The 26576-nt window shown below is 30.1% G+C and overlaps 2 protein-coding genes across 5 annotated transcripts in view; one reads left to right on the top strand and one right to left on the bottom strand.

Moving 5' to 3' along the window:
- Positions 1–3519, bottom strand: part of Marf (Mitochondrial assembly regulatory factor) — a 9464-nt gene extending 5945 nt beyond the window's left edge. For 2 of the 3 annotated variants that reach the window (XM_065508315.1, XM_065508316.1), the window contains exon 1: positions 3273–3519. The gene's annotated coding sequence lies outside the window, so the exon portion shown is untranslated. The remainder of the gene's footprint in view (positions 1–3272) is intronic. The other variant, XM_065508317.1, reaches the window with a different exon arrangement.
- On the top strand, positions 1351–26576 carry Nep3 (Neprilysin 3). 2 transcript variants are annotated; one of them, XM_065508313.1, is made up of 8 exons: positions 1351–1919; positions 15064–15180; positions 19582–19738; positions 19799–19907; positions 19974–20288; positions 20345–20839; positions 20907–21879; positions 24587–26576. In XM_065508313.1, the coding sequence occupies exons 1-8, from the start codon at positions 1875–1877 to the stop codon at positions 24761–24763; spliced, it is 2388 nt and encodes a 795-aa protein (XP_065364385.1). In that variant the 5' UTR covers positions 1351–1874; the 3' UTR covers positions 24764–26576. The 2 variants fall into 2 exon arrangements, with proteins under 2 accessions (XP_065364385.1, XP_065364386.1); XM_065508314.1 differs by lacking the exon at positions 1351–1919 and adding an exon at positions 12260–12590.

Here is a 26576-nt window from a genome sequence, read left to right as displayed (position 1 = left end):
ATTTTTCTATAAAAAGAACTTTATTACATAAAATGCAGAGAAATGTCAATAAAATACGCTGTCATGAACAAAATTTCCGATTGAAATAAATGATATACAAACAAATTTATATAAAATAACTGTTATACAGGTAATTTTACGTATAAAAACTGTTATACTAAATATTCGATAGAAAAAATCTTATACTGATAATTTTCTATAAGTAAAAACTACTTGATTCAAGTTTTTCAAGTCCAAATTGAGAAAACACAAATTGAAATTGAGCTATGGTATCGAAATTATGATAAAATGTACAAAATTTCTTGCTCGATATCGAATGCCATAATCTCAAATAAGGAAATTACGATCAATTTTACTCGATATCGAATATGGTAATTTGGACCCTGAATAGCAAATTAATATTGGAAAAAACGTATTGAAATTGAGAAATCAAAATGAATATTGAGAAAATACTTATTGAAATTACTAAATCTAATTTTATATTGAGAAAAAACTAATTGAAAATGAAAAATCGATATTAGTATTCAAACATTTAAATTAAAGTTGTGAAAATAAAACTTGGTGTTGAGAAAACCTAAATTAATATTGTGACAAAACATCCATGGCGAAATCATAAATTTCTATTAGGTTTAAACAAAATTATATTCATACATATTTTTGTTGAAGAAAATCGAACCAACCTAATGTGTATATTTGTCTTTTTCAATAAAATACTGAAATATGTTTGAATGTATCAAATGAGTCGAGGGAGTACTACGGTACTTTTGAATATGAAGTAATATTAAAAAAATAGGATTGTATCAACTTTTTCAACCCTTATTTTAAATTATAAATAATAGAAAAAAGCTTTTGAAAATAAGTGATCCTATATTTTAAGTTACTGCTCTTGTAAAAAATTTAATTTTTAAGTGAAATCTAGAAATCTATGAAATATACCATAATTCTTAATTAACTTAAGTCGACTAAGGAATTCATCCGATATTGATTTAGAATTAATAGTTGATATGTTACAATGAATAAAAAAAAATATAAAATAAAAAATATTCAATGGTAAACAGTTTCTTTATTGGTAAAAACGTATAGATTAAAATTAAGTATGTACTACATTTATTTTATGTCCTAGTAAGTTTTTATCCACACATTAGTTAGAAATATTTAATCAAGTCATCTACAATATATGTATGTATATAAAAATATATATGTATTTGTTTCAATATATTTTTCACATTTGATTGAGTCATAGATGTTTGTTTTTGATATTGAATATTAAAACGCAATTATTATATAAAATATGCATTTATTCGATTACTTTGCAATTTTATCAATAAATGCAGTCGTTAATTTAGTGTTGACATACTTAGTTCCTTTAAATCGATCTAGTTCATAAATAGGAAGTACTACACCTATAAAACGGAACTATAATAGCAAATTGTTTCACATTGATAAAGTGGTGGTTGAACGAGAATTACTGTAATATATATATAAATACAGTGATTGACCATACAATAGAAACGTTTCCAAATAGGCAAATATACAAAAAAAAAATTGAATTTCGGGAAATTTAACAAAAATTGTCTGTGACTCAGTATTATGTTAAATATCTCTTGTCTCGACCAGTACTACTTTCTTTAGAAATAAGAGATTTATTCACGGAGCGATATCGACCAATACCAACCTCATTTTTGGGAATTTCATAAGCTATCTTGCTATTTTTTTGGAGGTATTCCTATCAAATCAAATACCTGTAGAAGTTTAAAAGTTTCCATTTCCATAACACAAATGGTTGTTGCAGTCTGAGCATATCATTTTGTACACTTTTCGATATCAAGTAAAGACCAGTATGCTCTACTGTCATAATGGTCTAATAAATAAAAATGGAGAAATATTTGGACACTCTGATATCAAAAAACTGGAGCAAGGTGGGTTTTTTTTAATGTTTGACGAGGAGATTCTTTTTATATTTAATTTTTTTTAAATCGGAATCCAACCGGTCATAGAATCCTTTTAAAAATTTAACATACCCAAGGTAACCTGCTTTGGTATTCCCTGGCCGCCCTCCTGGTGCGTCCATGACGTTCAAACTCAAAACTTGAACTCGACAAAACTTCCTCTTTGCGCGTTTCAAATTTCATTCAAATTGGACTAAGCGTTACAGATTTATTTGCCTCTATTTTTTTTTCTATACCACTGACTGAATACACTGACTCTTAAACATGGCTTAGGGATTATTTAGATAAGAAATTGCATTCAAAATAAAGAAAATCTAAAGTTTGAAAAGTAGTTTTGAAATGGTTAAACTTGAATGCTTAAAAATGCTGTAATTTACTATATTTTAATAGAAAAAATAGTAATTTTGAATTTATCCTAGAAATATACATTTAAATTTGTTAAAAGATCTTGTTTTTGAATACTTTCCATTGTATCATCATCACCCACTGTATGTATTGAGATATAACAAGATCAGTATAAAATCCCGGACACTAACTATAATTATATTTTTGATGTAGGTACAATCATTGGCTTAAAAAAATATATCCACTTGTTTTAATATATTTTCACCCACAACAGAATGAAGTACAAAGAATGCATTTATTTAAGCAACTGACGCTATACGTAAACAACTGTCATTTAGAACTTCAACAAAAGCTTTAGAAACACGTGAAACTCAAGTATGGATTTAGTATGCCGATCAATGAATTTATAAATCTATAACAATTAATAATATGTAATTGCCACATTTGTATAATTTTAATTCTATACTAAACAAAAATAAATATTAATAAATAAAAATACTCAAAAAAAGTAAAACGTAAATATACATATCTGAACGCTCCCCTCAAATAATTGAGACTCGTGTCCAAACCGTATGAGTGTATAGTATGTCCGGTATATCATATAGAAATTTAAATTTGCTAAATTGCAAGCAAATAAACAGAATCTTGTTTAAATGAATCAAATATTCATCATATTGCGCACATATGAAAAACAATACAAGAAAATGTATTCTTCATACACACATTTAAACAAACAACATCTACACAATCAAACAAAAAATAATGATAATAGACACACAATCTAATATTATGACGTTGTCAATATTCCTAGTTTTAGAGGACTAATAATGCAATTGCATGTTGGGATAATTGGTGGCCAATGGAATATAATTAGTTTTTTTTACAATATTGTGTATTTCGTTTATTAATGTTAAAGCTACCGCTGTCTGAAATTTCGTTTTATTTTTTGTTCATGTACTGCAGAAACTCTCAACTAACCTGATTATTTGATTCTTCGGTCATTGTATTTTGTTAGTATTTTTATGTTTTACAGATACTCACTGCTGTTGCTGGCTTCCAAACCAAGTTGAAATGGCAACAGCACTTAATTTTCAATGATTTTTGTTTATATTCACAAATTATTTGTATTATTTTTTTAATTATTTGTATTATTTTTGTTAGAGAATTTGTTTTTCTTAAATGATGTAACACGAAAACTTTCCGACGAAACCCATTGACATTTGGTTTGACAGCGCAACTGTCAGTTTTCTAGTATCAGGGTTGTGTTTTAGGGTAGTATGCTAAACTAAATTTAAATGAATGAAGTCTTTTATTGACTAAAAATGCACTTTTTTTTATAGGATATGAACAATTCTAATTAATATATAAAACTGATGACACTGTGCAACAGAGAAAACACTCACCAAGTTCTATTAACTAATTTACATCCCACAGTCTGGGAAAGTGGAATTAAATTTGTAATTTCTAAACGGATAGTCCGCTTTTAATACAATTTTCCATGGCTATAGAGGATGTATAGTTGAGTTTTTAGATTTTGAACTTTAACCTTCGCTTTACCAAAGGTTTATTTATGTGAATGGTTTACCAATACCCACCCGGGTGGTACTGCACTTCTATAAATATATGTTCAGTGAGTATAAATTTTATTTAAATCGAAACAAAATTAAAAAAATGAATTTTAGTTTTTTAACCACCTTAGTTTGTTTTTTGTTGGTATAATAAAATATATATAAAAGAGTAACGTACTGACTGACTGATTCATCATCGCACAGCCCAAACGGCTGAATCACGAAATTTTAACTGTGGGTTGCTCCCTCCCCAAAACAATCCGATAAGAAGGGATTTTTGGAAATTCCAACGTTTAGGGGGTAAAAAGGGTAAAACGGGTAAATTCGGTAACCTTATATCTTCAAAAGTAATAAAGATACAAAAAAACTTAAAATTGCATGTTACTCCATTCAAAAAATAAGCTGACAGGTGTTTCGTACTTTTAGGGGAGAAAACGGGTAAAAACTGTATTTTGGTACTTTTTTGGCACCCTATGTATCTTTTAAAGCAATAAACATAGAATCAAATTTTAAATCGTATTCTTTACTTATCAAAAAATAAAAAATATAAGTTTGGTACTTTTTGGAAATTCGAACCCTTAAGGGATAAAAATTGTGTTTATTTTTGGTACTTTTTCATAAAATATGTTTTTCTATAATTTGATATAGACATACGAATATTTTATTATGAGCTCCCAGCACGTTACAGAAATTTATTTGAATAAAATTTTACCACCTCAATGGGCATAAAAAAGGTACCAAAAAGGGGATATAATCGGGAAAATACATTATATTTGAAATTATTAAGCCAATTTTGATAATTTTTTTAACGTTAGTTTCTGGATTCATACAAAAATTAACTAACAGGGTGTTATTTGGAACTCGAGTACCAATGTGTATATTGGGCCAAATCCGGGTAAACAGTTTGGTACTTTTTTTAAAACATATTTATTCTTGGGCACATTAACACAGAGTTTAATATTTTGAGACATGCCTGTAGCATAAACAATTTTGGCAAAATGGAATATTTTTAAATTTCAAACTTGAGGGGTGTTCAAGGAAGAAAAGGGAAATTTGTACTTTTCTCATAATGGTACTTTTTTAACATTTTAAATTATTTCAGTTATCGACATTAAAGTTAGCTGATATGTATCTGAGTGAAGTTAGTGTTAGGAGTAGGGTATAATATTCAGGTACCAAAATGTGAGAACTGAACTATAGGTACTTTTTTAGTCATCTAATGGTACTTTTTCAATTTTATATGACAATGGACTTAGAAACATGAAATTAAGCATATATGGTCCTAAGTGAGTGAGAATTCTAAGGGGAGCCTTTTTTGTACTTTTTCTTTATTCGAATGGTACTTTTTGAAATTTCTTCACCAATGAACCTAGAAACATGAAATAAAGCTTAGTGGGAATCCACAAGTGGCTGCTTTTTGGTACTTTTTCTATATTCTAATGGTACTTTTTGAATTTTCTGTAATAATGGAATTAAAAATATGAAATTAAGCGTATATGGTCCTAAGTGAGGGAGAATTATAGGGGGAGACTTTTTGGTAATTTTTTTTATTTCTAATGGTACTTTTTTGAATTTTCTATAACAATGAACTTAGAAACATGAAATTAAGCATATATGGTCCTAAGTGAGAATTCTAGGGGTAGAATTTTTGGTACTTTTTCTTTATTCGAATGGTACTTTTTGTAATTTCTTCACCAATGAACCTAAAGCCATGAAATTAAGCTTATATGGACCCGAGTGAGTGGGAAACCACAAGTGGGGGATTTTTGGTACTTTTTATATATTCTAATGGTACTTTTTTGAATTTCCTATATAAAATCCAGTTTCCAAAAACTGGAAGAATTTCAAAACCGCGTTTTCGGTTTTAAAAAATTAAAAACCGATCGGTTTCGGTTTTGTGATAATTTATTAAATATTAAGTATTATAGAAACAAAATTAGTTGATAATATAGGAAATGATATACAAATCTAAAATTCAAACTTGATGGGTTATGGTGAATGCGAATTTAAAAGTGATAATCGATGGTACTATTTCCTTATTGCAATGGTACTTTTTGAATATTTTATAATAATAAACCTAAAAATTTAAAATTAGGAACACATTTTGCATTTTCTATAATAATGGGGCCAGAAATATGAAATTAGACATTAACAATTAGATTCACAAAGTGAGACTTGATAGTACTATTTCTTTCTTCTAATTGGGGTGGCGAAGCGCACCGGGTCAGCTAGTAAAATATAAAAGCAAAATAATTTCAAGGTTTGTGTTACTGCTAGGTCCAGGGCCTTCTAAAGTTGGGCTTTTTTGTGGGATTCTTAATAACAAATCTAAATTTTTTATTCCACTTTTGTATTTTGATAAAAAATGTCTCTATAATTGTACAATTTAATAAAAAAGAATTCATAAATTAAAATTTTATTTCATTATAAAAATTTAAATTTTCCATAAAATCAGCTAAAAATTAGTTTTCCTTATTTTTGCAAAATATAAAAATATCCAAAAAAAAATAAGATAAAAAATTTCTTAAAATGTTATAAATTTTTGAAAAGATGTATTTTACTTTTGTTACGTTTTTACCTTTTAAAAACGGTGGTTTGTTTTCTTTAAATAATCCGGACAGCAACAAACGCTGCCACTATATATACACAGCGCCATCTTCCTTCCAATAACTTTCCTTATATTTCTACAATGATCCACTCAAAGTTTTTTTCAATGTTGTATGTTCCACAGCAATGTTAAAAATATCCACAGATATGTTAATAATGTCCACAGTTATGTTAACTGCTGTTAATCGACCGGTAAACAATATTGTCCACAATTATAAGTCTCCTGAAATATAAATGTTGAGAAACATGCTGCAACTTTAAACCAGCCTTTAAAACCTTTATATTTGAATTCAAATACATCGTAAAAATATGTATATCTTATTTTCTCATCAATGGCTTCATAATATATAACTTGCAGGAATTTGCTTCATCTTGTAGTTTTCTCTGATGTTTGGTTTTCTCTGATGTTTGAGGAATCTCCTAGTAGATTCCATATATATTCAAATCTTTCAAATCGGAGCGAGCACAAAAATTTGACATCATTCAGCCTTGTCATGTAAGGCGTAGGCGTTTTACGACAACGACAGTTTCGTACTAGATTAATGAAACATTAATCTAGGATGAGTATTAATTTTGAATATACCCAAGGTACCCTAATTTGTTGCTTTGAGGCCACAAATACAAAAGCCATGGAACATTTTATTAAAATAGGACTCTCCGTTTAGAAATTACAGATTTATTACCAAATTTTTTGGAATTCGCAAAATGAAAACGGATAATTTCATATATAAATGATTCTCTCAGTGACAAGGTTTCTTCTTTTTCCTCATTATGACAATTTCAGCCATGTTGGCCTTGTAATAACGATCTTATATGGTGTTGGAATGATTCTTTTGAGGATCTTGGTAGATCTTTATCTGATGAGTAATATTGACACGCACCTCATTAGTGACGCTCAACATGCCTACCTTAAAGGTAAATCAGTTGAGAAAGCGCTAAATGAGATGGTTGGTTATATAGAACATGTCCTACGGCATCGGACTAGACGTTGGCCGCGTTCTTGAATATTGAGAGAGCCTTTAATAATACACAAACGCAGGCTATTAGAGAATCGTTAGATGTTCTTAGGGTGAATTGGATAATTCGCATGCTTGACAGTAGGATTATTTATTCAGGAGAGTTTAAGGAGAAGTTTGACATCAAGGGGGGTTGTCTCTCCTACTGTGGCTATTAGCGGTCAATGCGTCCTATACACTTTTGAGGTAAAGGTCCGGAATATAGTAGCTTATGCTGATGACGTAGTGATTCTAGGTATACAGTAGTCGATATTTCTTTGTGTAGCTCCCTTCAACCAAAAAAACCCAAAAGTTGGAAAAGTCTACTTTTTATAAAACGAAAAAAATCGAAATGTCGATTTTTTGCTTCAACTATAGAATCACCACACTAAACTGCATAAAACGAGATGGGTTTCACTGCAGCCTTTAAAATCCAATTCATACCTCTCGGTCCAAAACCCTAATTCGGATAAATTCCTAATTTGCATGACCGCATTGGCCCTATTTATCCTATTCCGGATAATGATATTTCATTCAGTTTCAATGAGATAAAGTATCAATGTTATACCTTCTTTCAAAAATATCTGTTTCGTCTTCATGGGGTTCATATTAAGGGCACAATAAATAATAATAAAATAGCAAAACTCCATAAGAACAATTTCACTGGTTACAAAATATTGAAAAAATAACAAAATGTGTCTAATCCTGTGTATAAAGTTTATATTTCCGCAATTAATATCTGAAGTTTTATAAAAATCAAAGAAAATTGTTGTTCCTTTAATTTCCAATTAACAACATTGTTCAATTTAACGGTCAATTTTATAACACTTTTTAGTTGGCAACGCCACAACATAAATTAATGTCATGCGCATAAAATGTATCCCCTGAGAGCAGGATATCAATACAAAGTCCACACTTCCTTTGATTTCACTCTGGTGGTAGGAAATCAATTGAAATTGTTGAATAGATAAATACGGTAATCAAGATTTTTTCTTCTTTCGTAAAGATACAATAAAAAATGTTTTAAAAAATACAATAAACCAATTAATTTTAGAAAAATAAACTAATAAGCAAATAAGAAAGCAATAAATAGTATAATTTGGTTAATAAAAATATGTTTAAATTGTCTAAAATCAGCCATCAAATTTAGAAAAGAAAAACGAAAATTCTGTTAGATACAAATAGCGAACGATTTTTTTTTTCGCCAGTGAAAAGTATACAAGAAAAATTATGTCGGCAAAGGTGAGAAGCCACAATAGATGTTGAAAGAAAATTTGGACATTTCCGCACCATAAAAATAATTAAATTCTCATGCGTTAAATAAACTTGAAATTAAGCTGTTAAACTATAAGAATAAAAATACATATTTCCATCAACATATGTTTAAATTTTGTGTAAATATTTTTTAAGTAAATACTTTAAATAGGAAAATATCCAAACGCATGAGTGTGTGTGAGAGAACGTGTGTGTGTGTGTGTATCTGTGTTTGTGTATATTTGCATATCAGTATTGAACTGAAAAAGAGATTAACGTCAAATTCATCTTGTTCTTAATTTTTATTTTTACTTCTCCCTTTTGTGCTCCAAATGTGATTTTATTTGGTTTTTTTTGGAAATTGTTCCACATTTAATTGAGTACGATTTGCTCATTTTAATTTAAGAAAATTTTAAAAAATATTGAGAGGAAGATACACAGATACAATAACATCAAAATACACTGAGTGTACAACAACATTATTTGTTTACCTAGACACACTTACACAAAACCATTTAAATTAAGTAGAGTACGAACGAGTACAATATTCAAATTTACTCGACATTTGTTTTCGTTTTTTTTTTTAATTTGTTTATTTTTTCACATGTGCTACGACATCTGTTGTGTGCTAATCATGGCACGCCACGAATATTTTATGCCTATACGAAGTTATATATTAAAAAAAAGTAACAGTTTGTACAGTAAATCTTGGTTATGAACAACTAATTTCAATGTCCAGACCTTTAGCAAACTTCAAATATATTTTTAGGCATATCAATGTAATAAGTTGTCCGATTTTTTTAAAAACTTATCCCATTTTCTCAATCTCTGGTTATTTTTTATCTTGACGATTTTTATCGTGGCTGTCAGTATTCTCATAAAAAAAAATATATTAATTGGAAAAACGATAACCAGATATTGAGAAAATGGGGGTTAGTCTTATAAAAATCGCAGGGACTTAAATTTGTTGAATATATCACCAAAACCCTCTTTCGAAGGAAAAAGTATAATACAATTTAAACAATATCCTTTATGTAAAAATATTTTAAAATCCATATCTCTAACTTTTGTACATTATTATTTTAATTATAGACCATAATATAAATATAAATATTTCAATATTTATGTATTTTGATTGTCTTTATACAAGTAGATTTTTATTTGTATTATCTTAACTTAACTGTCATTTGAATAAAGCGAATTTATTAACTTAAAAAAATATGTATATCAGTTCTCGCTATGGATACAGTATTATTCATCATTAACTTTTCAGTTAGGCATATACAGTAGCCCAATAAAGTCTACATACAGGAATTCAAATTAAATTTCTTTCGATGAAAGCTGTATTTGTAAGTTAAAAGTAGTGAAATATATTTGTTAAAAAAATAAATTCACACTAAAAAAAATTAAAACAACATCACTTAAGTCGGGTTTAGTAACATTTCCTATCACGTCCAAAATTTCACCTTTATTAGAATTTTTGATTGTCATTTGATGAGTCAAATAACGATTTTTTTTTGGGTTTTTTGTGCTTTATGTTCAAAATATTATGAAACTTAATAGCCCCGCCCACCCAAAAGTAGGAGTGACGAGAATAAATTTTTCGTTATTTTACTCAGAATCAATAACTCTAATAACGGTGAACTTTTGGGCGTTATTTGAATTATTTCTTTGCTAAAATCGACATAAGACATGTATTATTATATATCTCATAAAAAACTGCTTTAAATTAAAGTAACATAATAATTTTTCCTCTATGTAGACTTTCTTGGGCTACTGTACATATATGTACAGAATAAATACTTTCAAGTTTTCAAATTTGTAAGAAAGTATTCCGATTTTTTCGTATTCAGGAGGGTTATTACGTAATTCGATTCGAAAGAAAACATTTTCGAATTATCATATAGCAATTCTGTTGAACTGGAGTTCATAGAGTTCGGAAATACATATAGTTTTTCTCGATCACTTCGTTTAGTAACTCAGCCATTTTTCAACCAATCTTTAAAAATTATTTTCTGTTTAATATAAAAAAAAATTTTAAAATTTGTTTCAAAAGAAAATATTTATAATGTTTTGAAGGTGTAACTTTAAGAATACCCTTATTTCACTAAAACGAAGTGATCGAGAAAAACTAAAAAATATTTCCAAACTCTATGGACTCCAATAAAACAGAATTGCTACATATTTTTATACCCATCAAAATGTATATTCATAAAGCCCTTAACAAGGCATATAAAAAGATTTAAAAATTTGACCATACCTTGGCCCGGTTTTTATACCCTACACCATCATAGTGGGGAGGGTATAGTGCGTTTGTGCAGATGTTTGTAACGCCCAAAAATATTAGTCTAACACCCACCTTAAAGTATACCGATCGACTTAGAATCACTTTCTAAGTCGATTAAACGATGTCCGTCCGTTCGTTCGTCCTTCTGACTTGCTGACTTGCTGTTCATGTAAACCTTGTGCGCAAAGTACAAGTCGCAATTTTGAAGATATTTCGATCAAATTTGGTTCATATAATTTTTTCGTCCCAAGGTTGAAGCCTATTAAAACTGACTGAAATCGGTCCATTATTTCACCTACCCTCCATACAAATGTTCTTCCAAAATTGGACTTTATCGGTCATAAATGTTTAATTTATAGATATATCTCCACAAGTATCGCTCCAAATAAGTTTTATATATACAAAATTCATGTCACCAAATTTTGTTACGATCAGTCCATAATTAGTCATAACTCCCATATAGACCCGCTTCCGAAAATCACTTAAACGAGCATGAATATCTTAAAAATGTTGGTATACACATAAAATTCAACAAAAATAACTTTAATGTAGACATAAATAACACGACCTAATTTTATGATGATCGGTCCATAATTACTCAAAGCTCCCATATAAGGTCCCCTTCCGAAAATAACTTTAATGAGCAAAAATCTCTTAAAAATGTTGGTACACACATACAATTCAACACAACTAACTTTCATATAGATATAAATAACATGACCTAATTTTATGATGATCGGTCCATAATTAGTCATAGCGTTTCTAAATGTTGCAACACGTTGTTTAGAAGTTTCACAGTTATATATTGAGGTGCTACTTTAAAAAAAAGGTTGGTCGGAACGGTACTACAATGTAAACATAACACAGTGTAGATATGTATGTTTGTATATATTGTATTTGTTATTGTTTTTTGGGGGTGGGTGGTTTGTTTATATGGGATGGGGGTCGAAAAAGTTTACTCTTTTTTTTTGTCTTATTTATTTTGTGTGGTTGTTGATATTTTTGTTGTTGTTGTTCTTCTACCATTCCCGGTCTGTCGAGTGCGAAAAATTTTATCTGTGATCTCGAGCTGGTATTGTTTTGTATTCTATTGTACTCCAACGTATTTGTTATATTCATACAAGAAAGAGTGTATGAAAATGTAATTTGTAGATATATAATTTTTTTTTTTATAAATTTTTTGCATAATCCATATCGTATGGAACTGTTTTGTTTTTCAGTATTTCTCTGGCCTTTGAACGTTGAAATAGTGTGTGTTTGTTTGTGTAGTTGTTTTTTTGATACAATATTTATAGTTAAACAAAACGATTAGTACGGCGACAGTGTATGAGAAAGTTCATCGTGTGTCATTTATTTAGTTACATGAAATACATTTTACTTCAAGTATAATTTTAGCATATGAAGACTGAAGTGGATTTTTATTCAATTTCCATATAATTAATTTGAATTTATTTGCGTTTTGCTCGCCGTACTGTCAGTTTATTGTCTTGTCATAAGTGTGTTTTTTGTTGTTGTCTATTTGTGCTGTTTATAATCGAATTAAGAAGACATGTTTGTTTACAAATTCTTTCAACGTCAAAATAGTGTATGTTTTGAAAATATGTAATATGTAATAATTTATTAATATTTTTATGAATATGATAAGTGTCCACATTCAGACAGTTCGGTCGATCAAGACATTTTCGAGGTTTTGTAAATGTTTTTTAAGTGCTTAATAGTGTTTTGGACGGCTGGGTGGCAAGTTACCGCAGTTACGGTTGAAAGTTATTGCAATTATTTAAAATAAATTTGTGTATGCATTAAAGTAAACTAAAAAAAAATCCGTTACCAATTTAAGGAACTTATTAATTAATTAAAAAAATTGTTTTTAAAAAAAGACTTTTCGAAGAGAAAATGAAATGAAAATTCATCCGTATGTCAAAAAAATGGGATGAAAGTGTAATTAAAATAAACTAAAAAAATCCGTTACCAATTCAAGGAACTTATTAATTACTTTAAAATATTTTTTTAAAATCCTTTTATGATGTATTTAGACGAAAATTCATCCGCCATTCGAACTCTTCTATTCAAAATTTTGTATAGAAGATTGAGACAATGCAAACGAGGAATTAACAATTATCTGAACTATTAAGGTGCCTTTAGACGATAAGACTTTACGTACGACTTTACGAAGAGAAAATAAAATGAAAATTCATCAGTATGTCAAAAAAATGTGATGAAAGTCGTTTGACTGTTGCTTTTTGATTTTACACGTTAATTCTATACACTTTTAAAATTGTTTATTAAAAAATAATTTAATTAAACAAATATTTGTTTTTATTTTTGAACATATGTTAAAATTTGTATAAATATTTACCGTTTCCAATTGGTTGCTAACCTTTAAAAATACTGTTATCGCTAAAACAGTGTTACCGTTATCTTTTTATCTTATTATTTATAACTTATTTGATAATATTTCTGAAGTACATGGAAATTTCCCACTCCAAAACCGAAAATGTTTAATATAAAAACTGTAAAAAAGAAACAGGACAAATAAATTCAAATTTGTTACCCCCATCCAAAAGGTTGACCAGGATTTGTTCCTGATCAAATAATGTAATTTTATAATACTCATTAACAAAGTAATTGATTCTGGTGCAATTTGCTTTTTGTGGTTTTTGCTTTAAATATATTGCGGATAATTCCGAAAAAATACATTAAAGCGCAGAAATATTGATATTGATAGAAAATTTAAAACAATGTTGTTTTAAGTAAGAATAATAAATCTTGCTACTGGATTTTATGACTTTCCATCCATAATTACACAAAACACCCTTATAAGGTCCACAACCGCAAAATACATTTGGTCAATTCATAAGGTCTCTTATCATGTCATATTGTCATAATGTCCTAATATTTCACAATGCTTTAAAAATGTTGTTATTGCATTTCCAGCAAAAATATCCTAAAATAATACTACTACGTATGCTATGTTTATTGTGTTGTCGTAACCAACCAGCAGAGACCTGCGCCGAATGCCTAAGAGTCGGTTAAACCGAGCCGCCGACTAGTGAAATATTAGGACATTATGAAAATATGACATGATAAAAGACCTTGTAAATTGACCAATTATATATGAATATCTTATTATACGATACTCACAACTCATAAAAGTTATGAGGAGCCGCAGAACTAAAGGTACTTTTTCTAATTTTTTTAAAAAATTATTTTTTGGTATTTTTATAATATTTGGGTTAAAATCTTCTAGAAGAAATCAATTTCTCAAAATTTTTAAATTTTAAAAAAAGTACCTTTTGTTCTGCGGCACCTCATATAGTATATTCTGGGTCTTTATACAATTTTAAGACGATCTAGCTATGTCGGTCCATCTTTACCTGTTGAAGTTCTAGAGGAAAGAATTTAAGGGGCGGAAAATTTCCCCAAAATTCGGTCTAATCTACAATTTTAGAACGATAGAGCCTAAAAGAGGAAACCTAGAAAGAATTTGGCACAAAAAGTTATTGCTAATAGCACAAAAAAAGTTGAAGCGGTAAAAAGTTTGGATTACAATATATAAAAGACTTTGTGCAGACTTACCGCTATACATATAGAATCAAGGTAAAAAAAAAGTAAATTAAATCGGGTGATCGAGATACATGTTTTTATACAAAATGAAAAAAAATCATTTCAAAAATCATATTCGGCACAGCCGATTATTAAACCAACTGGACATCAAACTGGTTTGTCCGTTAGGAACTCCCAACTTAGAAATTGGGAGCTCAATATTACTTTAAAAGCCATTTCGAACCATAGAGCGGAAACTAGAAAAAAACTGAAACAAAAAAATTACTCAAAATAATCACACATACGAGAGTTGTTTTTGTTTTCACATAGTTTTTTCTACTAATACATTCTCACCACTTAGGTTTCTGACAACTGAGTTAGGTCTTTGACAGGAAAATTTCCGCTCTATGTTTCGAACTCTTTAGTTGTTATGCTACATTTTAATACATTTCTGTTTGATTTAATAAACTTGTAATACAATTATTTCAATATGTATAATTTATTTTCCCTTTTAGATGGCCCGTTATAAACAGACAGAGTTCTCGGAAGAAGACAGCAGTTCGATTGGTGGTGTGCAGCTGAATGAACCCAGCAGTAGCACGGGAATGCAGATACGTTATCATACTGCTAGGGTAAGATGCGAATAAAAACAATAATGAATAATGTACTTTATATGTAAATATTTAGTTTTTCTCTTCTGTTGCGTTACTCATTTTACTATATAAGTACTTAAGCTACATTAGTTTTGAAAGCATTCTAAGTAAGTGAATGAATACATGACAAAGAACTTTATTCGATTCAATATTTTTATTTCGGAAGACTTTTAGTAAAGTACTCTTTGTTTTTATGTTTCTCTTTGGAGTGACTTTAACTGTAATCCAGTGGTCGGCACACATATTCACAAGGAGCCGACCACAAACGTGGGAGAACGTCGTTAAAATTATCATAAGGAAAACAAATTAGTGACCGAACAGAAAAACACAATCAGAAAAATCGTTTATTTAACATGAGTACACATTTACTAATGAGGCATAATTTACATTTTTGTGCCGACCACTGCTTTAATCCATTTGCTCTACGCAAATTTACTTTTTGAGATTGTAGCAAACTTTGAAAGTCGCCATATCTCCAATTTTACTGTTCCATTAAAATATCCATTCATTCTCTTAAATTTATATGTAAATAAAAGAAATTGTAATATGTATTTTAACACTATGCATATGACGGACGTCTGTGTTGGAATGTTGAACAAATAAAAGCATATTGAATCCACGGGATACTCATGTTTCACAGTTAAACTCATACTTATGATTTATACTTAGTTTCAATATGAAGGAGTTTCAGTATAATCCCCATTTAAAGGATGTGGTGGCCACAACTATTTGGTGTGTGTGTGGTTTACATAAATTATTTTAATTCTAAAAAACATTTGTGTTGTTTTTATGTTTAAATGAATGCAAAATAAATGACATAACCATCCGTTATACTTATACAGAAAATGCTCATGGATTAAGGGTTCAAGTAATAAATGCGTATGTATTTCTGTAGATAAATACATATTCTGTTTTCAATACAGTCCCTGTCATGATATTGTCATTAGCATTATTTTCTTTATATACTTATCTGCTTGCATTACGAAGATTACTCTGAATGTTTTCGGGCATTATGTTGTTTACATACATAATTTTGAAGATACTTTTTATCAAGGCTGGCTACCGTTACGTCTAATCCAATGTTACCCCTAAAATACTCTTTCTTTCTTCGACTACTGTTACCGCTAAGCTACCGTTACAGTTATAATCTTACGGACCAGAGAGGATACATTTTTAATGACTCTCCTAATTAAAACTAGGAATTTGAGTGAATAATTGATTGAATTTGGGCTGTATTAAGTGGATTTTATGAGCACTGGTCGATTGCGAATTATTGACATAGAACTAGGTATTCAGAAAACTCTATTTCACGCCAACTCCGAGAGAGATATCCATACAATCAAATCGTGCATGTAGAATGTCCATTGTGAGGTTTGTTGGGTGCACATTATCTAAATCCATATCGTTCAATTCGAGCCCAAATAATTTAGTTATCATGGATCTGCATCGATCGCCGTCAAGATGACCTCACAAATGTCGTTTTCGAAGAATTATATGATGCTTCCAGCCAAAAATCCACACCTAAATATATCGAGCCCTTAGCGCCAAATTATCGTAAGCGACAAAACACAAATTTTACAGGAGAAGGTTTTTTCGATTATTTTGAAATTTATACATACTTAGAATTAAAAATTTTATGATGCGATATATTATAATTTCGTTCAAGCTATTTGTCTATTTGTCAAAAATATTTATAACTTTTGACAGTTAAAAATTCATTGAATACTTTATTGAAAAATATGACAAAAAATATTTTTTATTGAATTTTTGCATAGATACAAATTTTTCGAATTGAAATAAAATATTTATTTATGAATTGTTTTTAATGAAATTTCACAGTTATGTAAAATTTTCTATTTAAAATGGAAAAATAAAAACGAATTTTGAAATTTATTATCAGCAATCCCGCAATTCCCAAAAAAGTCTTGAAAAATCCCAAAAATGTAAATTTTTAGTTTTTTGGCTATAATATCCATACCTGGGTCGGAGTTATCGGAATCCTTTACAAGATAACTAAAAGCATATTGGGCCATCTAAAATCGGTTATTATATTTTGATATCGAATACGCGATTTGAGAATTTTTGCCCTAAAGTTTAATTTGACATAAAAAATAGGTGTTTTTTGAATGGACCTGGTCCCCTCGGTAACAAAAATTTTTAATTTGTTTTTCATTTAAAATATTTTATGAAAATCTATCTTTCAGAAAGTATAAAATCCTTATACATCCTCTTAGAAATTTTTTGCGATAACTTAAAAAGAAAAAAAGTTCTTTTTTCCCAAAAAATTTGCGAAAAATCGGCTTTTAAAAATTTTTTAAATTCAAATGCATATAACTTTGGACTTAGTCATTATTTTTAAACAGTTATTTTATTATTTGGCACATACGTATATTGTTATTCCAATGAAGGAAAACTGGAGAATATCGGAAAATATTTGGATACGCTGTTATCAAAAAACTGGAGTGGGATGGGTAAAAAATTTGAAAATTTAATTTTCAAATGCGAATATCTCCTAAGCTATAAGAGACAATTGATACCTACGACTAGGTCTTTTGTAGCACTCGATGAAAAGATTTTATGTGTGTAATTTTTTTGAAATCGGTACACAAACGAAGAAATATGATCATTTTAAAAATGTAATATACCCGAGGTGTCCTACTTTGAGGACCCTTGGTCGCGGCCTTGGTGGGCCCATAAGGTGAGCGTTCAGAACTTAAACTCGAGAACACTTCTTCTTTGCGCATGTGAAATTTCATTCAAACCAATCTAACCATTTAGAAGTTACAGATTTATTTCCTTCTTTTTTTTCTATACCACTATGTGTCGCTTAAGATAAAATTCGTTTACTGTAAAATGTAAACATTGACTTACGATAAAATCTTACCCCCTATAATTTTGAAGTTATTAACAATTTTGATATTCTGAGAATGCTAAAACATCAGTCGGTCCATAAAATTTTAATTTTTAAGGGCTCGATATATCGTCATCATTGACTAAAAATTAAACAACAGATTTGACACAAGCCTTTATTGGAAAACCCTATATATGTAGATATATGTATTTGATAAGATTTTCAGTCGTGGAAGGCCTATTGTCAGACTGAAGATGTTCTAATTCTGGTGTAGGTTAAATTGCATATTCAATTATAAAGCCGACATTCTGCAGTACGAAGTCGCATTAAATTAACCAGCCTTTATTGGAAAACCCTTTATATTTGGATACATGGATTTGATAAGATTTTCAGATGTAGAAGGCCTATGTCCAGAATGAAATGGTTCTAATTCTGTTGTAGTTTGGATTCCATATTCAATTGTAAAACGGTCCTGAACAGCTGACCTTCAGTAGTACGAATTTGTATTCAAATTTGGTGAATATCAATCATCGACTTTGCTAATATCATGACTTATTGAACTCCATTAACTTTATTCGACTTTTAGTCATGGAGATTATGAAATCCAACTATATTTTTTCTCTGCGTGTGGGATCTCATCAAACGAGTTCAAGATAAATTCGGGGCACCACAAGCATCCTTTCTTATTCCTGCTCTATAACTTCCACTTCCAACCCTATCTATTATTTTGCAGATGACAGTAAACTTTGTCATTCATATTCATTCAATTACAGACCAAACCTGTCGGAGATTGGGGTAATGAAGCAAAACATGAATGATTCCCTTAATTTTAGGTGGTGTAAATATTATGGAATCAGATGCTCTTGATGCCCTGGGTATGATAATTCAAGCATTCAAGAGTCTCTCTGATCTTCTCACTACAACTCCAAAGTATGGGACGGTGCTTCAAAGTCTATTTTGGAGCTTTTCGACAGTAGGGTATCCAACTCTATTGATTCGCTGGATCACAGTCGCAATGTGGGCTGCGTTTTACTGTTCTATCGGTACTACAATTGAATGTGTTATGATGAAATTACGGAACTTGTTCCATATACCAGTATATTTTTACGTAATTTTTGGACTGTACTGCTACTGAGCTATGTGGAATAATTTTCTATTTTCATTTTGAATGTAGGACATTTAAAATGTCCACAACACTACTCCCTCTCCTACCTCCTACCCATAACCTATTTTCTTAGTTCCAACATAATGCTTTGCGTGAGTAGGCTTCATCCCCTGAGTGCTGGTTCAAGAAGAAGAAAAAAAGTACTTGTCCGTGTCTGGATTGTTCTGCCTAATCGAAAACCTATCCATACATAAACTTAACTTCTAATTGAAACTGTGATTGTTATCATGTCAGTAATGGTCTTGGAAATATTCAGAACTATGACCTCTCCTTTAGTAATCAAGTTATGTTTTTATATTACAACACACAAAGGACTCTATTTTATTTCATCATATTATTTTCTTCTATATTTATTTCATTTTAGGCTACTTTAAATTGGCGCTCAAGAAATCGTGTGGAAAAATGGCTAATGGTAACGACAATTTTCTTGTCGTTTATAATACTGGGCCTGTTAATAATGCTCTTTCAAAATGAAGCCGACAAGACCACGAGGATCCTGCATGTGGAACCGCACAAAGATAGTAAGTTAATTAACTCACTTCTGCAATAATTAAATAACGTTAACACATTTTCATTTACAGATCCTGAAATGCCATGTTTAAACGAACATTGTATATTTGCCTCCAACGATATACTGAATTCAGTTGATCGCACAGTTAATCCTTGTGAGGATTTCTATGGGTTTTCCTGGTAAGTCTTCGTTTTTGTTTTGTTAAAGAAATAATAAACTTTAAAAACCCAGTTTTCTTTGTTTAGCAATCAATGGATTAAAAATAATCCCATACCAGATGGCAAGTCATCGTGGGGTACGTTTAGCAATATAGAACAGAGAAATCAATTGATTATAAAAAATATTTTGGAGAAACCCATGAAAACCTTCAAATCAGAAGCAGAGAAAAAAGCCAAAATCTATTATGAATCTTGTTTGGATCGCAATGATGAACTGGAGAAAATGGGTGCCAAGCCCATGGTAGATTTTCTATGGAAAATTGGTGGCTGGAATGTGTCACATACTGGTTTTAATATAGCAAAATGGAATTTGGCTAATACGCTGAAGAAATTACAGAATAGGTAAAACTGAATTATATAAATACCAAAACATTACTTACAATGTTTATTTATTTTAGATACAATATAAATTGTTTATTCGGTTGGGCCATAGGAGAGGATGATAAAAACTCCACCCGTCATGTTATACAGATTGATCAAGGAGGTCTTACCTTACCTACACCGGAATATTATGAAAATCGCACGGAAATTCATCGTAAAGTCCTGAAGGAATATATTGAGTATATGACCAAAGTTTGTGTTCTGTTGGGTGCCAATGAGACTGATGCACGTCGTCAAATGGAAGAGATTATGAATTTCGAGACTAAAATTGCCAATATAACTATACCTCTGGAAGAACGTCGCAATGAGGAGGCCATGTATCATCCTATGAAACTATCAGAATTAGATACCTTGGCACCTTTTATAAATTGGACTCAACATTTGGATTATGCCATGCAATTGGTCAATCGCCAAGTAACACAAAAGGAAGTGGTGGTGGTTTATGCTCCAGAATTCTTAAAGAAACTATCGGTAATTATAACGGATATGCAAAAGACAGTGGAGGGTAGAAAGTAAGTACAAGTTGTAAACTTATTGCTTGCATAATCTTTAATCATTTTACTTTTTTTTCTTGACCAGCACTCTAAACAACTATTTGGTTTGGCAAGCTGTTCGTGTACTGTCTCCTTGCCTTTCACGCTCTTTCCGTGATGCTTACAAGGGTGTGCGTAAAGCCCTTATGGGCTCAGATGGTGGTGAGGAGGTTTGGCGTTTCTGTGTGGCCGATACTGGCAATGTGGTGGGCTTTGCTGTTGGCGCCATATTTGTGCGTCAAGCTTTTCATGGCGAATCGAAACCCGAAGCTGAACAAATGATAAATGAGATTCGAGAAGCTTTCAAGCTTAACATACACAATCTAACCTGGATGGATAAGAGAACACGTGAAAGAGCCATAGACAAAGCTGATGCCATTTCCGATATGATTGGCTTTCCCGATTACATATTAAATGTTGAGGAATTGGATAAAAAATATGCTGATCTTAATGTCACAGCCAATGCTTACTTCGAGAACAATATACAATCCAATATGTTCAATTTAAAGAAGAATTTGGAAAAACTAGATCAACCCGTTAATAAGACTAATTGGGGCATGGTGCCGCACATGGTGAATGCCTACTATACACCTTCCAAAAATCAAATTGTCTTCCCCGCTGGCATTCTACAATCACCCTTCTTCGATATACACAATCCGAAAAGTTTAAACTTTGGTGCTATGGGCGTGGTAATGGGCCATGAACTTACACATGCCTTCGACGACCAGGGGCGAGAGTTTGATAAATTTGGAAATATAAATCGTTGGTGGGACAATAAGAGCATTGAACGTTTCAATGAGAAGACCGAATGTTTTGCCAAACAATATGGTTCCTATGTAATAAATGGCAGACATTTGAATGGTAAACAAACGTTGGGCGAGAATATTGCCGATAATGGTGGCTTGAAGGCGGCTTATCATGCCTTCCTAAAAACATCAATGACTAAGGAGGCAGATGTTTTGAAACTGCCGGGTTTGAATTTGACACATAAACAATTGTTTTTCGTTTCATTTGCAAGGGTAAGTGGAAAATGTATTTTAATTAAAATTATATATGTACATAGTTTTTTATATTTGAGAGTCAAATATTTCGGGGATTTTGAAGTTTCTTTATTATTTTATTATTTAAGAGCCGATGATAAAAATTCAATGTACACAAAAGAGTATTGAACGTAAATGAAATAAGTTGCTATCTTTATGATCGTCATTTTGGATATTTCGGCCCTTCAGAGCCGATAATGCAAATTCCTTAACTGGTTTGCATTATAGAATACGAATGTTATTGCTTGTAATGCAATCTCGATAATAACCCGATATTCTATGATTAGAAGTCGCGGGAAAGAATATTATTTTCCTTTATGCAATCTAGATCTTCTAAGGTCAGAAGTTGGGGGTAGGTACGATAAATATTCGCCCGTATTCTGTAAATTGAGTGGTTTCAAAAGCGAGTGATTTTAAATAACGAAATATTGAAACAATTTTCAACAGCATAGAGTAAAACGGGTTAATCATGTGATTTCGATTTACAGAACATTATACTCGGGAACAACTTCCCGATAGAACAGTGTCCATTTTTCAACAAAGATCTAATGAATCTAAAGAGTTGGATAAAGTTGTCACATATCGGTTCTCTTCTGTGTGTGGTCCAGTTGCTTTAAAATACATACACTATAAACTTAAATATTGCATTCCATTCGGTCGAAAGCATAAGTTGTATAAATATTGAGGAATCAGATGAAGTTTATTTTGCATGGCACAGATCGGATTGACATTAAATTTCATTTGGGCGTAGCAGAGGAGTATTCGAGTTTAAGATTTTAATATATTCTGAAAGCCCTTGGCCCAGTTTTCGCTCAATATCAGACACAATTTATGTCCGATTTCATTCAAATTTAATATATATATTCCCCTCGATCCTATAAGGAGCATAGGGCCTCAACCTACTATTCCTGGATTGGTTGATGGAGTTACGGAATCTTTCCAATATTAGCCTGTATTAGTGACAAATCGGAGGTCATACTCCCCATTCCCTAGTAGGCCAGTTCATCTGCCTTCTCTTTTCCCTGTAAGTTACAGTGTCCTGGTACCCAACACAATATGATTGAGTAGAGTACCAATAACTATTCAAGAGCTCTCTTGCAGTACTTCACTAAGCTAGAATGTATTAAATGACATTTCAAAGCCTTAGTGACGCGTGCTTTATCTACTTTGTGGCTTTCCAGATCGCGAAGATCTCTGCCTGGAAGACGCTGCACTCGTCAGACAGTCTATATGACCATTTAATATCGTTAGTTATCCCTCTTACTTTTATTATATATAGGAATCAAATAGTAGTTATTGTTTAAGTAAATTAATAATTTCAATGAAATTTTATAGTAAAAAAACCGAGCGAAGTTTTAAAATTTTAATTTTCAAATGGGTATAACTCGCATGTTTTTTATATTCCTAAGAATATATTAAATTATTTGATTTTGGACGAACCAAATAACATTTGTAAACATAAACTTGAATAGTCTGTGCAACGGCAGAATTCAGAATTATATTTTACCTGGTCCATTTGCATATTGTAGCCTTTCACAGTTAATTAACTAAATCTTTCTCTATGGTATTAGAGTTCTAGGGCCTGTGCTGGCAGCAGATCCTCCTAAAGGTTATTTCGTGTTAATCCTTTAACCCGCAAACTTTAAAAAGCTAAAAAAAGGTGTCGAATAATTTGTTTAGGGTAATTATGACCCTATAAACTCAGAACAGCCATCAGAAACTAATTTGGAAATTAAGATTATGAACCAGGTGTAAAAAGGTGAAGAGTGCCTCAGGGCATTGTTGCCGGTTTAGATGTAAAATACAATCAGATGTAAACATTAGTTATGATACGATTTTATTGAAAAAGATGTAAAAAGTATGAAGATATATTTTCATTAACTGGATATCTTGCTTTTTTTGCCAACTTTTAAACTTGCTGACTGTGGATCTTCTTGAGGAGTACCAACTGATCATGAGTCAAGGCGGATAATTTAATCCGTCTGCGGTCTCTATCTAACATTCCTATCATTATACCCTTTGCCATGAGTGGCAAGGGTATATATAAGTTTGTCATTCCGTTTGTAATTTCTACATTTTTCATTTGCGATCCCACAAAGTATATATATTCTGGATCGTTATAGATAGCGAAGTCGATATAGCCATTTCCGTCTGTATGTTGAAATCAACTTTCCGTAGCCCCTAAATAACTTACATACATGATTCATACATCAATATGTTGAGAAGTCTTCCGGCTCGGTTGCTATAAGGAAAAACCCGGGAAAACCTTGATTTGTGGCCTATTTTTGATCTATATCTGGATTACTAAGTCATTAATATAGACAATATGGATATCTAATGATAGATATTTTAAAGTTCGGGAAAAATATTTTTTAACCCGAATTTTTTTTTCATCAAAAATTTTTTTTGGCATAAATTAAATTTAAAAAAAAAAAATTTTTTAAAAATTAAAAAAAAAATTTGCAAAGATCTTTTTTAAAAAAAAATTTCGAAAAGAAAATGTTAATAAATCAGTAACTAAAGTCACCGATAAATTTAAATAAAAAAATTATAATTACTTTTTGAGAAAATTGGTGTTTTGTAATGCATGCCTTGAGGCACTATTGCTAAAACTGTTAAAACTAACAATAATTGCTAAAAAATACTATATTTTAATTTGTCTGTAATATTTTTTGCATTATTTTAGGTCTGGTGCTCCACTGATACCGATGAAACAACTGTGCTACAATTAGAAAAAGATACACATTCGCCATCACGTTTGCGAGTCGCTGGTACGCTCTCAAATATGCCCGAATTCGCCGATGTTTTTCAATGCAAAGTTGGCTCTAAAATGAATCCGGAAAAGAAATGTGAAGTATGGTAAAAAGTTTTTAAGTTTAAGTTTTATTTGTGTTAATAATTTATTTTAGCAAAGTTAAGAAATTTTAACGAGAGTATATGTTTTTAATAATTATAAACGGAATTTAAAAAAAAAAACAAAACCAAAGTAAACTATGAACGTAGTAGAAAAATCCCCAAAAATAAAAAAATAAACAAAATATTTAAACAATGTATGTGTGTGATTTATAATAATGTAAGAGAACTCTCGTAAAAGCAATTTTTTTATATATGTAACAAAACGATAGAAATAATAATAATAAATTATTTAAGAGTAAATCAAAAAACAAACATTAACAGATATAACAAAAATTACTAAAAAAAAATAAAAACCAAAAAACCACTAGTCAAAAGAAAAACAACCCCCATTAGGGAAAGAGTGATAAAACTCCGAAATGTCATTGTTATTTTTGAAAAATAAGAAGAAAAATTGTAACTCTGGCTTGAAAATACTAGAGCGGCAGATTAAGAATTAATGATGATAACTTCTAACATTATTTTCAAATCTATGCTACATAATTTTTATTTGTTTAAATACTACATATTTACTCTAAATGTAACATTTACCTGTAACGTATGTATAATTTTCCTTAAAACAAGCGAAAACACACAACTTCCAACTTGTAAAAAAAATATCTATTTTTGTAATTAATTTATAATTTTAACAAAATAAGAAAAAGAAACTAAAACAAATTTTATTGTAAAACAACAAATTTCAATCAGTCCAGCGAAATATTTTTCTATTTTGTGCCTAAAATTATGTGAAACGGAATTAAAGAAAATTCAGCTATTCGCTCGCGAGCGACTTGACGTTTCGATGAGAATTGTTTGACAAACTTTTATTGGTTTATTTTTATGTATTACACCACTAAGTAACTTTTAGCATTTAAAATATATTTATTGTAATTAAAATACATATATTGAGTTTAGTGCAAAAACATATCCTAAAAGAAAATGAAAAGAAGACCCAACTTAAATGAAAAATAAATAAACGTAACAATCTATAAAGTTTCAAATTATGTAGGCAAGTGTTACAATTAAAGCGACAGGTGACAAGAGGAAAACTTATGTTTGTTTTAAATCAGTGGTAGGCAACCAGGGGCTTCGGTTAGTTGATTGCAAAAACATAGAGACAAGAAACACAATCAATAACTAGTCAGATTATAACAGAAAAACAAAGTCTATATCTTGTTATTATAAGCCATATTCCATGTTCTCTAAATGCCGAACACTGATTTAAACAGTTCATTGAAAATAACTTAGTTTTATTAAAAAGCCATTTAACTTAATATTATAAGAAACAACGAGTTTTTAGTGGAAACATTCGAGTTTTTGAATCTCCACTCATGGTGAAAGGTAGAAAGTGAATTATGATGGGAAAGCATAAAATTATTCAAACTTTACAAATTTTTTTTTTATAATTATTTTAAAGACTTTTCCCAACATTTTTTTAAAACCGCCGTCGCTTTAATTGTATTTTAAACACTTAAATATGCTATTAATAAGTTTTTTATTTTTAATTTTCTTTTTAACCGATAAAATGATTTTTATAAATATATAAATACAATACATACATAATACAATAGCATGATTCTATAATTTCTGTGATTTTACCTTAAACCAAAATAAACTTATGCATAAATACTAAACAAACCAAACTTAAGTAAAAAAACCAATAATATTAAATAATTTATAATGTAATTTAAAACAAAGAAACACCAAAATAATTTATAAACTATTTTAATAAAAAAAAGAATCCTACATTTTTAAAATATAACTTGAAAACCACAAATAGCAAA

The sequence above is a fragment of the Calliphora vicina genome, chromosome 4 (genome assembly GCF_958450345.1).
Source record: "Calliphora vicina chromosome 4, idCalVici1.1, whole genome shotgun sequence".
NCBI classification, from domain to species: domain Eukaryota; kingdom Metazoa; phylum Arthropoda; class Insecta; order Diptera; family Calliphoridae; genus Calliphora; species Calliphora vicina.
The sequence above is the reverse complement of the archived record's forward strand: the minus strand, read 5'-3'. Positions and strand labels throughout refer to the sequence as shown.

Bases quoted from the DNA above. Each gene is read 5' to 3' on its own strand.
- Nep3 (XM_065508313.1), top strand. From the start codon at position 1,875: ATGGAGAAATATTTGGACACTCTGATATCAAAAAACTGGAGCAAG. The intron at 1,920-15,063 runs GTGGGTTTTTTT...TTTCCCTTTTAG, and splicing joins TATCAAAAAACTGGAGCAAG to ATGGCCCGTTATAAACAGAC. The intron at 21,880-24,586 runs GTAAGTGGAAAA...GCATTATTTTAG, and splicing joins TTTTCGTTTCATTTGCAAGG to GTCTGGTGCTCCACTGATAC.